General features: G+C 43.5%; 1 protein-coding gene across 1 annotated transcript; it reads left to right on the plus strand.

The window, feature by feature from the left end:
• Nucleotides 1-216: 216 nt before the first annotated feature.
• Nucleotides 217-14,565, plus strand: LOC144696536 (filamin-A-like). Its single transcript, XM_078567935.1, has 3 exons — nt 217-482; nt 3,162-3,331; nt 14,395-14,565. The coding sequence occupies exons 1-3, from the start codon at nt 353-355 to the stop codon at nt 14,515-14,517; spliced, it is 423 nt and encodes a 140-aa protein (XP_078424061.1). The 5' UTR covers nt 217-352; the 3' UTR covers nt 14,518-14,565.
• Nucleotides 14,566-16,635: the final 2,070 nt, after the last annotated feature.

A 16,635-nucleotide genomic window follows, 5' to 3' on the forward strand; every position in this document is an offset into this window, starting at 1 on the left:
TGAGGACAGTTCTAATAAAGTTGGTTTGTACTTGATTTTAGGAAGCAGAGCAGAGTCCTGGAAATAGTAAAAGATCGCCATAGTAAAAAGAGGACCTTATCAGTCCACTGCCATCTTCACTGCAGTGTGTGCTTCCCAAGCTGCCAGTGTCTCTGAAAGTATCTTGTGTTGTGGCTCCAATCCATGAATTGGATTATCTGTCCATGCTGACCAAGAGGAATAGTTTATTTGCAGGGGATGATGAACTTGGGAACTAGAATGGTTAATGGTTAACATTTATTAAGTTAATTACTTTTTTATTTGCAGATATTGAAGGCATTTCAGACTAATAATTTGGAAAATATATGATTAAATGCCTCTACAGTCAAAAGTAACGTGCTACACAGCCTGGGCAAATGCGCGATGTTCATCATTTAACCGACCACTCTGCAACATATTTACAGATCTATTCACAGGCACTCATTTGAAATCCCTGCTAGAAGGTTGGTTCAGATAAATTGATTTTTAAACAATCTCAGTAGAATTTGATTATAGGTCATTTGTTTCGGTATGTATACCACATTTTGTCTTTCATTGTTCAAATATTTGCATGAAATTTTTTAAGTACAGCTCTGTTTTTGTTTTTGCAAATCTGTTAAACAAAACTTTATCAAATCAATTTTAATCTGCTGTGTAATTATTATAATATCTGGTCTATAGTTCACACCTTCCTGTAGACTTTTATGGAAAGTAAATTGAAACGGCAAGTGGCGGTGTAGCTGATAGAAACAGGTGAAGAGGCAGAATACGCTTTTAATTCCCCAAATTACTTAAACATAATTGTTGCATTTTTGAACAGAGCTCTTAAAGAATACCCAAAGTAGAGTAATTGAAAATATAACGGTTATGTTCAGTGGCAGATTTACAGATATTGGGGCCCTGTGATCAGCTTCATTTTTGGGCCTCCTGGGGTGCAAAAGGCAAAGCCAAGAAAATACACAAATGGATCAGTGCTTCTTCACTTGTAAAAACATGCCCCTGTGAATAATTGCCTCATTGAAATCCAAGCTTACCTCTTATCTGAATGATAGTAAAGTTGGTAAATATTGCGATGTGCGTTGAGCAAACATGGAATTTACTGACGAGTAAAGCCAAAAACCAAGGACAGATTATACATAGAGAGAGGGACAGAGCGTGTCTGCAGATAGGTGAGGGAAGCTGACGAAATGCCCACTCAAACATAGATATAACAGCCCGTTGGTATAATTTTGTTCAGAGACAGAGACAGCAGACTGAAGCCCTGCTCCGGTGCCAACATTTTATTGAGGCAAAACAGCACTGACAATACATCTGTTACCTAGGAGACACGAGAAATATTGCACTTTACTGAGATCTCATCACTCACTGGAAAATCTCATAACAGTGTGGCTCAGTGGAGGGGCATGAGCTGCTGTTGTGGTTTCAGGCCGGCCCATGTTACAATCATTTAAATTAAAATCAAATTAAAACTCAGCTCGAGGTCAATGGTTCAACCTCTGACCAAACTGGCCGAAGTTTTACTGAAACTCCTCTGCCCATCAAAGCTTGCTGATTTTTAAGAGAGAATGGGAATGTGTGGAGTAAGGCTCTGGGACTGCCCAGAATCTTCCCTCCAACATCCGATCCAGTTTCTGGTGCCTCTCTGCACTGGACACGAAGTTTGGAGTGAGAGCCAAGGAATGATTCTGAAGTGACTATGAAACCAGCTGATAGGATGTAACCCAGAGCAGTGCCAAGCGAATCTGTCTCTAGTTATTTCCTGTCATTGAGTCTAACTAGGTAAAAAGCTAGCCATAAGCATGTGTGTGGATTACAATTCCTCCTGCCCCAGCATGGTGGGCCGGTACTTTTAAAACCACCTCATAGCCATACCAAAATTTAAAGACTTGCAATTATATAGCGCCTTTCACCACCACCAGAAGTCCCAAAGCTGTGCAGCCAATGACGTACCTTTGAAGTGGGAATGTGCGAAATGCCACAGCCAGTTTGCACCCAGTAAGCTCCCACAGACAATGCAATAATGACCAGAATCTGTTTTGTGTGATGTTGATTGAGGGATAAAAATATTGGCCAGGACACCAAGGGTAACTCTTCTTCAAAATAGCCTCATGGGATCTTTTACATCCAAAGCAGGCATGTCTGACAGGTCAGCACTTCCCTGGAGTGACTGTCTGGATGGGAGTGGGACTTGAACCCACAACTGTCTGACCCAGAGGCCAAACCTCTAGCACTGGGGCCACCACTGACACCTTTAACCCGTGGCCCTGGCTAATCATTCAAACAACCAGTGAGTGAGCTCCCTACTTGCATTGGCAATCATGGGCTGAGGGGAGCGGACGGACTTAACTATTGTTGGGTAAAGTGAATGAGCTCACCATATATCCCTAGCGGTCTGCTCTAGACTTGTTAGCAAATGGCACACCTTGTATCAGAGAGAGAGAGAGAGAGAGTGTGTATGTGTGGGAGAGGGATTTATCAAAAAAAGGGGGAAATATAATTACTGCAGCAATCTGGTTGAAAAGAAGCAATTCCTAGCTATTGGTTAATATAATTTGTGAACATTTCAATCTCCTTTCAAACTTACTTTTCTAACCATCGCTTTCCTGGTGGAATAGCGGAGTCTTACTATTTACTTTGTGAAGATTTGACTGAGACAGACCCACTTTGCAAAATGATCATTTGTCAGTAAAGCGAGTACATCTGAAAGGTGTTTTCTTCGTGTATGTTTTTGTAGCTGCTCAGAGGCAGAGATGTTGCCGAGACCAACCCGGGTGCCTGTCATTCCCGTCACACACGGTACTCAGTCCCAAAAATAACTCATTTACTCGGTGCTTCCCTTTTTAACTTTGCAAATGCAGCATCAGTTTGCGGATCCAATTTGAACGTTTTGAAACTCATTCATTTTGGGGCCCCCCTGTGGTTTGGGGGCCACAGCGCAGTGTGTTTCATTGTAAATAACGTTATTTAGCTGTTATAAATTGACTTTATCACGTTTAAGTAAGGAACTTTAGCACTGACAAGATCTAAGTAATAAGTTTTCTTTAATCAATGCAAGCCTTTAATCCCTGATATCAAATTTAACTGCTTTTCTGCTAAATGCTGATTGAGATTTGCTGAATTTCTTCTCTGTGTCTTTTGATTAGGTTTTATCGGAAAGTCACCTAAGAATATGCACAACATGACTCGCTGCCATACGTACCGACAACTTACTGCACAATTTGAGTTGCTTTTAGTTGAATTACGAGAAGCTGGCATCATACCAGAGAATAGCGAAATTGACTGTAAGATGATTGCCAAGAAAAACACTAAATGTGTATGTAACAGAGTCTCTTTCAACTTTAACTCTCTTACTCAGTTGACACCACATTGATATCCTAATAGGTGATCTTTTGATGATTCTAATTATCATGCAACTGCACTTTTCAATGCCATTGGGTTTTGAAATCATGTTTAATAGGCAATGTACAGCTGAGGAGGTAATTGCGCATCCTATGCTTCCGCGGAAGCTGAACTCATAGGGATGGCGGATCAGGGAATTACGACTACAATACTGTTGCTCTTTTCACTGTGAGCATGGCTCCCCTCTGGGAGAATTACCCGTCAGATTTTCACAGCAATTTGCTGTAACTTAGATTTGGAATCAGCTACATGACTATAGTGATCTTTGCGATTTGGTTTCAAAAGCAAAACAGCTCAAGCGATCATATAGTATTATTTTGGCACTGATGTAATATGCAACTTAATTAAATTTGAAAGTTCGAAAGGTAACCACGTGTTCTCTTCTAGAGATTGCATGAGCCTAACTTTACAAATGAATTTAAATTAAAACAACCTCACTTTTCCTTACCAGGGGAGGCAGTGGCACACTGGTATTGCCAATGGACTAGTAATCAAGTGACCAATAGAAATGCTCTGGGTACCCAAGTTCGAATATCTGGAATTAAAAGTCAATTGATGGCCATGAAACCATGTAGATTGTAGTAAAAACCCATCTGGTTCACCAATGTCCTCTAGGGAAGGAAATCTGCCATCTTCACCTGGTCTGGCCTACATGTGACTCCAGACCCACAGCAATATGGTTGACTCTTAAATGCCCTCTGAAGTGGCCTAGCAAGTCACTCAGTTGTGTAAAAAACAAGTCAATAAAGAATGAAACCAGATAGACCACCCTGCATTGACCTAGGCACTGGAAACGACAATGGCAAACCCGGCCCTGTCAAAACTGCAAAGTCCCCCTTACTACAATCTAAGAGCTTGTGTCAAAATTGGAAGAGCTGTCTCACAGACTAGTCAAGCAACAGTCTGACATAGCCATATTCATGGAATCATACTTCACAAATAATTTCCCAGACACCACCATCTCCATCCCTGGGTTTGTCCTGTCCCACTGATAGGATAGACCCAGCAGAGGTGGCGGCACAGTGGTATACTGTTAGGAGGGAGTTGCCCTGGGAGTTCTCAACATCCACTCCAGATTCCATGAAGCCTCATGGCACCAGGTCAAACATGGGGAATGAAACCTCCTGCTGATTACTAGGTACCATCCCCCCATCAGCTGATAAATCAGTACTCCTCAATGTTGAACACCAATTGGAGGAAGCACTGAGGGTGGCAAGGGTGCAGATTGTACCCTAGGTGGGGGGGCTTCAATGTCCATCAGCAAGAGATACTCGGTAGTACCACTACAGGCCGAGCTGTGTTTGTCCCTCTTCCACGGCTACGTTCGCGGCCGGGTGTCACTGGAGAGGGAGCACGCGGTGTCTGCCGGCACCATCGAGGCCTTCCGTGCCCGGTGGGCACCGCGGGGACTGGGGTGTTTTGTTGACCCCTTTAATCACATTTTGGTTTGATGTTTGTAAGGTTCCTTTAAAGTTTTTCCTTGATTTTACAGCTGACCTGACTTAGGGGCTGTGCTTGATTTATCCCTTATTTTGTTAATTTAGTTAATTGTTTTAACTCTGAAAGAGTTACAGGCCGAGCTGGCCGAGTCCTAAAGGCCATAGCTGCAAGACTGGGCCTGCAGAAGGTGGTGAGGGAACCAACAGGAGGGAAAAACGTACTTGACCTCATTCTCACCAACCTACCTGCCACAATGTAGCTGTCCATGATGTATCGGTAGGAGTGACCACCTTGTGGAGACCAAGTCCAGGATACCCTCCATCGTGTTGTGTGGCACTGCCATTGTGCTAAACAGATTTAGAAATTCAAGACTGGGCAATCATGAGGTGCTGTGGGGCATCAGCAGCAGCAGAATTGTACTGAACAACAATTTCAAACCTCATGGCCCGGCATATCCCCCACTTTACCATCGGGGGAGGTGGTGGTGTAGTGGTATTGTCAATGTACTAGTACTCCAGATACCCAGGGTAAGGCTCTGGGGATCCAGGTTTGAATTCCACCACACAGATGGTGAAATTTGAATTCAATAAAAAAAAACCTGGAATTAAAAGTCTAATGATAATCATGAAACAGTTGTCGTAAAAACCCATCTAATGTCCTTTAGGGAAGGAAATCTGCTGTCCTTACCTGGTCTGGCCTACATGTTACTCCAGACCCACAGCAATGTGGTTGACTCTGAAATGGCCTAGCAAGCCACTCAGTTCTCAAGGGCAATAAGGCAATGAATGCTGGCCTAGTCAGCAACGCCCACATCCCATGAACAAATAATTTTTTTAAATTACCATCAACCCTGGTTCAACGAAGAATGCAGGAGGGAACGCCAGGAGCAGCACCAGGCATACCTAAAATTGAAGCATCAACTTGGTGAAGCTACAACACAGGACTACTTGCACGCCAAACAGCGTAAGCAGCAAGTGACAGACAGAGCTAAACAATTCCACAACCAATGGATCAGTCCTGCCACATCAAGTCATGAATGGTGGTGGACAATGAAACAACTTACTGGAGGAAGAGGCTCCAAAAATATTCCCATCTTCAATGATGGAGGAGCCCAGCACATCAGTGCAAAAGATAAGGCTGAAGCATTTGCTACAATCTTCAGCCAGAAGTGCCGAGTGGATGATCCATCTTGTCCTCCTCCCGAGATCCCCAGCATCACAGATGCCAATCTTCAGCCAATTCGATTTTGATTAATTCACATGATATCAAGAAATGGCTGAAGGCACTGGGTACTGCAAAGCCTATGGGCCCTGACAATATTCCGGCAATAGTACTGAAGACTTGTGCTCCAGAACTTGCCGCCCACCTAGCCAAGCTGTTCCAGTACGATTACAACACTGGCATCTATCCAGCAATGAGGAAAATTGCCCAGATATGTCCTGTACACAAAAAGCAGGACAAACCCAATCCGGCCAATTACCGCCCCATCAGTCTACTCTCGATCATGAGTAAAGTGATGGAAGGGGTCATCAATTGTGCTATCCAGTGGCACTTGCTTCGCAATAACCTGCTCACTGATGCTCAGTTTGGCTTCCGGCAGGGTCACTCAACTTCTGACCTCATTGCAGCCTTGGTTCAAACATGGGCAAATTCCAGAGGTGAGGAGAGAGTGACTGGCAGCATTTGACTGAGTGTGAAATCAGAGAGCCCTAGCAAAATTGGAGTCAATGATTATCAAGATGAAAAATGTCCACTAGTTGGAGTCATACCTAGCACAAAGGAAGATGGTTTTGTTTGTTGGAGGTCAATCGTTAGGGTAGTGTCCTAGGCCCAACCATCTTCAGCTGCATTATCATCAATGACCTTCCATTGTAAGGTCATAAGGTTGCTGATGATTGCACAATGTACAGCACCAGTCATGGACTGCTTCATTATCTGAGGAGTCATGTCCAAATGCAGCAAGACCTGGACAACTTGGGCTGACAAGTGACAAGTAACATTAGCACCACACAAGTGGCAGGCAATGACCATTCCCAACAACAGAGAATCTAACCATTGCCCCTTGACTTTTCACGGCATTACCATCGCTGAATCCCCCACTATCAACATCCTGGGGTTACCATTGACCAGAAACTGAACTGGACTAGCTACATTAATATTGTGACTACAAAAGCAGGTCAGAGGCTAGGAATCCTGCTGTGAGTAACTCACCTCCTGACTCCCCAAAGCCTGTCCACCATCTACAAGCCATAGGTAAGAAGTGTGATGGAATACTCTCCACTTGCCTGGATGAGTGCAGCTCCCACACTCAAGAAGCTTGACGCCATCCAGGACTTGATTGATTGATTGACACCTCATTTGCAAACATTCATTCCCCCCCCATCACCAACACACAGTGGCAGCAGTATGTACCAACAACAAAATGCACTGCAAGAACTCACCAAAGCTCCTTAGGCAACACCTTCCAAACCCGAGACAGCTACTGTCTAGAAGGACAAGGGCAGCAGATACATGGGAATACCACCACCTAGAAGTTCCCCTCTAAGCCACTCACCATCCTGACTTGGAAATATATTGCCGTTCCTTCACTGTCACTGGGTCAAAATCCTGGAACTCCCTTCCTAACAGCACTGTGGGTGTACCTACACCACATGGACTGCAGCGGTTCAAGAAGGCAGCTCACCACCACCTTCTCAAGGGCAATCAGGGATGGGCAATAAATGCTGGCCTAGCCAGCGATGCCCACATCCCATAAATGATTTAAAAAACAATGCAAAAGCAGATCACTATTATTAAGATGCTGCTTTGCTTCGATATGAAACTGCTTTGAGTGCAGTATTTATCAAATAGGAAATCATAGAAATTTGACTCTTGAACGCACTGATGTCAGGAGGTGTAATATTCCCTCCAGGAAACCATTTCGCAGCCATTTTAAGAATTAAAATTCTCATTCTTGTTTTCAACTATCTCCATGGCCTCACCTCTCCCTATCGTTATAACTTCTGTAATCCAGTTCTACCACCTGAAAAAACTCTGCACCCTTCCAGTTTTAGCCCCTTGTACATCCCCGATTTTCTTCGCCCGGCTATTTTTGGCTGTGTCTTCAGCTATTTAAGCCCTAACCTCTGGGATTCTAATCCTCCTTTTCTCTGCTCTTTTGAAATGCTCTTTAATGCTTACCTCTTGGACCAAACTTATGTCCACCTGCCCTAATTTCTCTTTTTCTGGCTCAGTATCATACTTTGATACCAGTCCTGTGAACTGATGTAGGGCATCTTATTATATTAAAGTTGCTATATAAATGCAAGTTGCCATTGTTGCATAAATTGCACTATAATGCCAGCCTGATGCAAAGCTGTATTTTAAAGTGCCCCACTACTCCATTGGGTTTTATAAACTTAACGTTAGGAGAAATTGCATGCTGCCTCTACTCCCTGTCCACATTGATTTCTCACAACATTAAAATTAGCTGTTCAGGGAATAGAGGTTTTGGCTTACATGCAAGCACACGTGAAAAGTGTTCTTTTGTGGCTGACCCTAGTGTGACCCACAGCAAATGCAACATATCTCTGATCTGCCATCTGTATATCGTACACTACAATTACCAATCTGAGACTGGTGACTGGAGTACACTTGCAGCCAAAAGAGGTACTGATATCAAACTAGCACCTGGATATAACAGAAACCTGGGTCTCTAAGCAAACAGTCATTTTGTGCTTCATTTTTTTTTTGCACATTCATTCCCTCGTGCTATGCAATTAGGACAATTATCAAATATTACAAACTTTCATCCTGCTCCCCTCAGGAAGTTCTGATGCTTTGAATTCATATTTTCACTCCTGAATAGAGCTGGAAGGTTACTGGTTCCATCTTTCACTTCGTCTTTTACATTTTAAAAAGAAAATATTTATTTAGTCTTATGAGCAGCTGTAACCAGTCAATGTAGCGGAAAAGAGACCTACAAATAAGATTGATAAGTGCCCAGAATTGGAATTTCCAGGTTATTATAAATGCAAGATAAAGATGCCGAGAACGGCCATGTGAAACTGTGTATGTGATCCAAATAGATATTTTAATTGAACTGGAGGTACAAGTATTTATTTTAAGCAATTTATGCAGTCAATCACTCCAATGGAGGGGATATGACTCTTCGATTACAATCCCTTAGGTAGTTTATATTATGATGTTGTCCATCTGTCACAAATCAAATGAACTCGCACAAGTAACTTGAAACTAGAACAAGCCCCTCTCACCTACTGTGCTTCATAATTGACTTCCTCCCATCAGACAGTGTTCCATTTGTAAGGCACATTTGTGGGAACTATCTTCCATCTGCCCAAGAGCAATAGCCTTTTTCTTTAAATGTTAAATTCCCGAACGGGACCCCAATTTTGTTATGATCCCGGTTGAGGGGGAATGAGCTGGTTCCCCTTCTTTATTCAACCCCAAAGTTGGTCACAACATGGTTAATTTAAAAATCACTTCCCTGTGGATACCTTTCCCTAGCCCAAACGTATTTATGTTTTAGAATGAGCCAATGTAACCAGGCTTAATTGAGTCAAAGAAAGCAAGTTTATTAGTTACTAAAACCTGAGAAAAATAATAAAGACACAACACGCATGCATATAGATCAGAAATGAGAAGTTAAGATTCCAAATTAAAGTTTTAAAAAAATACAAAATCAGTCCTTGACTTGTCTGTGAGGCGTAGATGGCGGTACATTTTGGCTGTTGAGTTGGGTGATTCCTGTAGAGCTGACTTTGGCAGATTTGCATTCAGTTGGAGACACCTTGTTCTGCAAAGTAGCTGAAGAATCTGTCCTATTTCCTTTTGAGTGTGACTTCTGCTGAGCCTTGCCTCCAGCTAGAGAGAGAGAGAGAGAGAGAGACTTTGCCTGTTAAACTGCAGGGGTGACTGGCTTTCCTCCTTGCTGATACACACACAGTACACCAGTACTCAGATCAGTTCTCTAGCTAGCTATTTAACCCATTTCTCTGTGTATTTTGGAAGAGAAGTCTTGCATCCATGTTTTTTCATCTCAGACCGTTTTACACTTCCTGAGATATAGATCAACAGGTCTTCCTTAAAAGGTTCAATATGCCCATAAGTAATTTGTGGCTATAATCTGCTTTTCATGACACATGCCAATCAATTTACTCACACAAATCTCCCACATATAGTAACATGATGATGACCAGAAAAACTTTTAAAAAAAATCTTGACTGATGAATAAAATATTTGCTAGGACGCCAGGGATAACTCCCCTGCTGATATTCATTTTTAAAAATTATTTCACGGAATGTGGGCATCACTGGCTGGGGCAGCATTTATTGCCCATCCCAATTGCCCTTGAAAAGGTGGTGGTGAGCTGCCTTCCTGAACTGCTGCAGCCTATGTGGTGTAGGTACATCCACAGTGCTGTTAGGGAGGGAGTTCCAGGATTTTGACCCAGCAAAAGTGAAGGAACAGCGATATATTTCCAAGTCAGGATTATGTGTAACTTGGAGAGGAACTTGCAGGTGGTGGTGTTCTCATACATCTGCTGCCCTTTGCCTTCTAAGTGGTAGAGGACGTGCTATTGGAAGGTGCTACTGCAGGAACCTTGATGAGTTTCTGCAGTACATCTTATGGATGGTACACACTGCTGCCACTGTGTATTGCTCATGAATTTAGTGAATGTTGAAGGTGGTGGATGGGGTGTCAATCAAGCGGGCTGCTTTGTCCTGGATGTTGTTGAGCTTCTTGAGCCTTGTTGGAGCTGCAATCATCCAGGCAAGTGGAGAGTATTTCATTACACTCCTGACTTATGTCTTGTAGATGGTGGACAGACTTTGGGGAGTCAGGAGGAGAGTTATTCTCAGCAGAATCCCCAGCCTCTGACCTGCTATTGTATCCACAGTATTTATATGGCTAGTCCAGTTCAGTTTCTGGTCAATGGTAACCCCAGGATGTTGATAATGTGGGATTCAGCAATGGTAATGCCATGAAATGTCAAGGGGCGACTGAGATGATTGACCTCCAACAACCACAACCATCTTCCTTTGTGCTAAGTATGACTCCAACCAGTGGAGCGTTTCCCGCTGGTTTCCATTGACTCTGGTTTTGTGAGGGCTCCTTGATGCCATACTTGGTTAAATGCAGTCTTGATGTCAAAGGCAGTCACTCTCACCTCATCTCTGGAGTTCAGTTCTTTTGTCAATGTTTGGACCAAGGCTTTTGTGTGATCAGGAGCTGAGTGGCCCTGGCGGAACACAAATTGACTGTCAGTGAGCAGGTTATTACTGAGTAAGTGCCACTTGATAGCTGTGTCAATGACCACTTCCATCAGCAAAGTGATGGAAACGTGCCAACCAATCTTCACACACCAAGCTCCTACAAACAGAAATATGGTTATGACCAGATCTATTTTTTGTTGTCTTGATTGAGGGATAAATATTGGCCAGGACACTAGGGTTTTTTTTCCCCCACTGTTTCTATATTTTTGTGTGACATGGGATTTTTTACATCCACCTGAGAGGGCAGATGGGGCCTCAGTTTAATGTCTCATCAAAAAGACAGCAACTCCGACAATACCAAGTACCGTACTGGAGTGTCAGCATTGACTTTTGTGATCAAGTCGTGAAGTGGGACTGTGAACCCAAAACCTTCTGACTCAGAGGCAAGAGTTCGGCCAACTGAACCACAGATGCATAGACCACCGAAATCTCATGTAAAGTTAAAAAGCAATCTGATAAACAGTGTATGGCATATTTATAAATCTGTTTACTGGCATATCACTATTCTAACTTTTCCTTCTGACTGGGTCCTTCTCACAATTGTATGCATTTATTAGTTTTCTGATTGAGTCCCTTCCTCATCCCACTTAGGGCTCCCAAGATTAAATCAGTTTCTCTCAGTTGCCTGTCTGAAGGCAGGCACTTGGGAATTTTTCACAGAAACACAGCTAAGTGCCATGATTTTTCATTATGAGAAGGACAAGGAGGTAGGCCCCGAATCTACCTCAGCTGAAACAGGGATTGAACCCTGTACAGTTGACATTAATTAGGTCCACATGCTAGCCATCTAGCTAACTGCCCCCACCCCCAAGAGGTCTTGCAATTTAAAAAATATATCTCCAAGGTTATAATTTTGGTAAGATTATGATGAATTCCTATAGTATGTTGACATTTCCTGCTGGGTAAGTTATGTTTTGCTAAAAGGATAGTTTTCAGATCTGTTCCAGTTACATGTCCTTCAACTTTGCAAATGTAGCGATGATCCTTCAACTTTGGAAACATGGAGGAGACCCGACCAAGCGTAAAATGACGCGCAATATTTTGGTCAGCGGGCGCGCTGCTGACTCCGGCAATTAAAAGGCCTATTAAGGCCATTAAAAAGGTAATTGAAATAAATTTTTCGCTGCCTGTCCAACCTTACAGTTGGCGGGCAGGCAAAACGGCCAAGCGGCCTTTGCATTTTTTAGGAAACCTCATCCATGGGCGGAGTCGGCAGCTCCCCTCAGACCGAAATATTTTATGCTCGGTTGGGTCTGCCTCATGTTTGCAAAGTTGAAGGATCTTCCATGGGTGAAATGAGGTTTACAACAGCAAATAAAAATAAATAGAAATTTTAAAATTTAATAAATAACATAATAAATCAGATGAGGGGACATGTTTTATAACATTTTAGAAATTTTTATTTTTTATTTTGAAGAATGTTCATCTTCCTGAGGCAGCTCTGTGCCTCAGGGAGCCTTTCCAGTACGCACCCACGCGCATGCATGAATTTTGTGCTTGCTCTCCTCCCCCCCGCACAGGCAGTGCTGAGCGCTGCCACTTGTGTTTCACGTTGGGCGGGTCTTAACTGGCCCACCAGCGTGAAATCGCGGTCCGGTCCTGATCGCAGGCGGCGGCCAGCTTCCCAACCGTCCCCGCCCACCCTCGCCGAGCCCGTCCGACGAGGGAAAAATCCTCCCCGTGTAGTAGGATTTTCCATTTTAGGTCAGGACCTCGATGTTAAGATCAAAAGCACCATGTTGGGAGCAGCCACTCGACACTGATTTTGGATTGACCCTTTATTAGCCAGAGGGCTCTCTCGCTGTCCCATTAAGAATGGCAGGTGGACTCTCTATTGCTGGAGGCCCAATAGGAGACCTCTGATCAATGGCCTTAATTGACATTTTAATTACTTGAACAAACTACCCGACATTCCTGAAAATAGCTCAGTGGGCGGGATGGTACAGATAAACTGGCACGCTGGCTGATGGTGAGAAATTACATGACCACCCGCTTCTGTCGCCAACCTCATTGCCCTCCAAAAATTCTTCCCATGATGATGATTTTGCCCTTAAATGTTGCGTTACAGAAAATGTAATTGAATATTAGTTCTTTATTGATGGCAAACTATTAAAATGATTTATTGGCCCAGAGGGAAGTGATAGTGCAGTGGTATTGTTGCTGGACTAGTAATCCAGAGACCCAGGGTAATGTCCTGGAGACCTGGGTTTGAATCCTGCCACGGCAGTAAGTGGAATTTAAATTCAGTAAAAATCTGGAATTAAAAGTCTGATGATAACCACAAAGCCATTGTTGATTGTAAAAAACCCATCTGGTTCATTAATGTCCCTTTAGGGTAGGAAACCTGTTGTCCTTACCTCGTCTGGCCCACATGTGACTCCAGACCCACAGCAATGTGATTGACTTTTAAATGCGCTCTGAACTAAGGGGCAACTAGGGATGGGTAATAAATGCTGGCCTAGACAGTGACACCCACATCTCATGAACAAATAGAAAAAAAAATTTTGCACTCAGCGATGAAACAATGGTACTCAGTTCTGACCTCGAAGAAAGCTGCCCAAAAAATTTAGCAATCTCTGTGGCATGGATTCCATCTTTCCCAATGTTATTTTGAATCATGACGCTAAGTCAAAGGGATCTTTAAGCATCTAGTAATTGTGATATCATCAAGCAGAATAAGCAGCCAATTACATTGAAGTATTCTCACAGACAACAAACCTGGAAGTAAAATTCACTGATTATCCTTCACTTTTTATAAATTTTACAGAGAGCAAAATAAATATTGGGACATTACACAGACATAAGGTTAGTTTCCCAGGGCTAGAGAGATTGTCCAACAGTAGTTATGACTTAGTATGCCATTAAAACCCAGTTAAACCTCATTAACAATGCATAACATTTTCATATTTTTAACAGCGATATTACAGCTTAAAAAGATAAATTTGCATCAGTTCAATGATTTTCAAATATACAACAGGGTACCTTATGGATGGCCAATGATTCGTCACAGCAACTTCAGAATTTAAGCATTTAACTGTGCACGTGTGGATGCCAGACATTGTTGTCCGTTCCAGGATTATGACAGCGAACGCTAACAATTTCACTGTCATTACAACTATAAAATCAAGGCCAATGTATTTGTGTGATTATTCTTCTTAAATGGATCAGCTGATAACAGTGTTATTCACTGATTCTTGACAAGTAACGCTTAGATTGCACAGTGACTTACGTTGTGAAGAATGCATTTTGATTTGTGCTTTAGATAGCGGAACTGCTATGGAAGTTAATAGTGTATGACATCCGATTCACCTGGGAAAGATCAAGCCAACTGCAGCTCGACAACAACAAACTGGTCTGCTCTGTTTGTTTCAAGGTACAAGGGTGACTATTCATGTTCTCTAAGTGTTCACAGCTACTCATTCAACATATTGTCAAAATGGAAAAGGGATATAATCTATTTGCTTCTTGCAGCAAAACCTGGACAATGTCACGAGGCACATTAGAACATCACTTGGAAGTTCCCTTCCAAGCCACTCACCATCCTGACTTAGAAATATGTTGTCACTCCTTTACTGTCGTTGGGTAAAAATCCTGGAACTCCCTTCCTAACAGCACTGTGCGTGTACCTATACCACATGGACTGCAGGGATTCAAGAAGGCAGTTCACCACACCTTCTCATGTACAATTCGGGATGGGCAATAAATGCTGGCCTAGCCAGCAATGCCCACATCCCATGTATGAATAAAAAAAAACCTAATCCATTCATTTTTAAATCAAATTTGGGATAATGAGGTTTGGAATTTTGATAGATACTTTAAATAATTGCTTTTGAATATAATGTTGAAATATTTCTGTCTATTATATCATTGATGTGTGAACATACGAATTAGGAGCAGGAGTAGGCCACTCGAGCCCGCTCTGCCATTCAATAAGATCATGGCTGATCTGATTTTAACCTCATATTCCTGCCTCTCCACTAACCGTTCACTCCTTGCTCACCAAGAATCTATCTACCTCTGCCTTGAAGATATGTAAGGGCTCTGCCTCAACCACCTTTTGAGCTTTTGAGGAAGAGAATTCCAAGCTCTCAAAACTCAGAAATTTTTTTCCTCATCTCTGTCCTAAATGGGCAACCCCTCGGCCAGGTTTCTTCCTTTGACGTACGGACGTGCACCCGACATGCTCGAGTGTAAAATAGTGCGCGATGATGTTGGGCGAGTGTCCTGATGTCATTGCGTACTCGAGCGATATTTCGGTCGGTAGGTGTGTGCAAGAGTTGGCAGCGTGCCCACCAACAATTAAGAGGGCTATTAAGTCAATTAACGGCGCAATTAAATGGGGCTTTTCGCTGCCCGTCCAACATTACAGTCGGCGGGTGGGCAAATCGGCCAGGCGTCCTTTGCATTTTTCAGGAAAGCTCATCCAAAGGGGGGATGAGGTTTCTGAGATTAATTTAAAAAAAGGTAAAAATGTTTTGACACAAATTTCAGCATCCATGGGCAGGGTTTTCCCTGCACTGGGCGGGCCCGGAAACGGGTGTGAAACGGACCGCCACCCGTGATCAGGATCCGACTGCAATTTCATGATGGCTGGCCAATTACCGGCCAGCTAGTATGAAACACACGCTAGGGGCCTCAGCACTGCTGGGATGGGGGCGGGAGGAGGGCGAGAGCCGAAGTCTGTGCATGCATGTGGGGGGAGCACGGACTGAAAACTCCCCGAAGACACAAAGCTGCCTCAGGGAGCTGAAGAATTTTAAAATGAAAAATAAAGATTTTAAAAATAAGGGAAACATGTCCCCACGTGACTAATTCACACGAGCAGGGACATATTAAAAATGGGCCAGAATTTTCCCGTCAGCGATTTGGGGGCGGGGCCCGCTTGCCCATGGGAAAATGACAGCACTTTGCCTCAGGTAGCAGTGCGTGAAAGAGCGCACTTTGACAGATGGGGAATCCCTCCCCCACCCGCACAGGAAGCGCATAGTGCTTCCTGTCGGGCAGGCCGCTGGGCGGGCCTTAATTGGCCCGCCCACTCAAAATGGCGGTGGGCCCCGTTTCGGCAGCGGAGTTCAGCTGCCCACCCGCCGCCGAGCTTGTGGGGCCCGCCCATTAAGGTAAGAATTCTGGCCGTGATGTTTAAAAGTTTTTATTTTGTTTTAAATTACTGTTGGAAAGCTCAACCCGCCCGCGGATGAGGTTTCCTTAAAATTGCAAAGGCCGCCTGACCTATTTGCCCACCCACCAACCATAAGGTTGGACAGCCAGCGAAAAATTGTATTAAATTAATTGATTGATGGCCTTAATAGGCCTCTTAATGTTGGCGGGTGCGTTGCTGACTCTCGCACGCCAACCGAAATATCGCACGACTGTGCAATGACGTTGGGACGCTCGCTCGACGTCATTGTGCACCATTTTACTCCCGATCGGATCCGGCACCCGTCTGCCCACAGGATATAAAATTCTGCCCCATGTGTTTAGGTGACTCATTCTGATTCGTGGG

The sequence above is a fragment of the Cetorhinus maximus genome, chromosome 22 (genome assembly GCF_964194155.1).
Source record: "Cetorhinus maximus chromosome 22, sCetMax3.hap1.1, whole genome shotgun sequence".
Classification (NCBI taxonomy): Eukaryota; Metazoa; Chordata; class Chondrichthyes; order Lamniformes; family Cetorhinidae; genus Cetorhinus; species Cetorhinus maximus.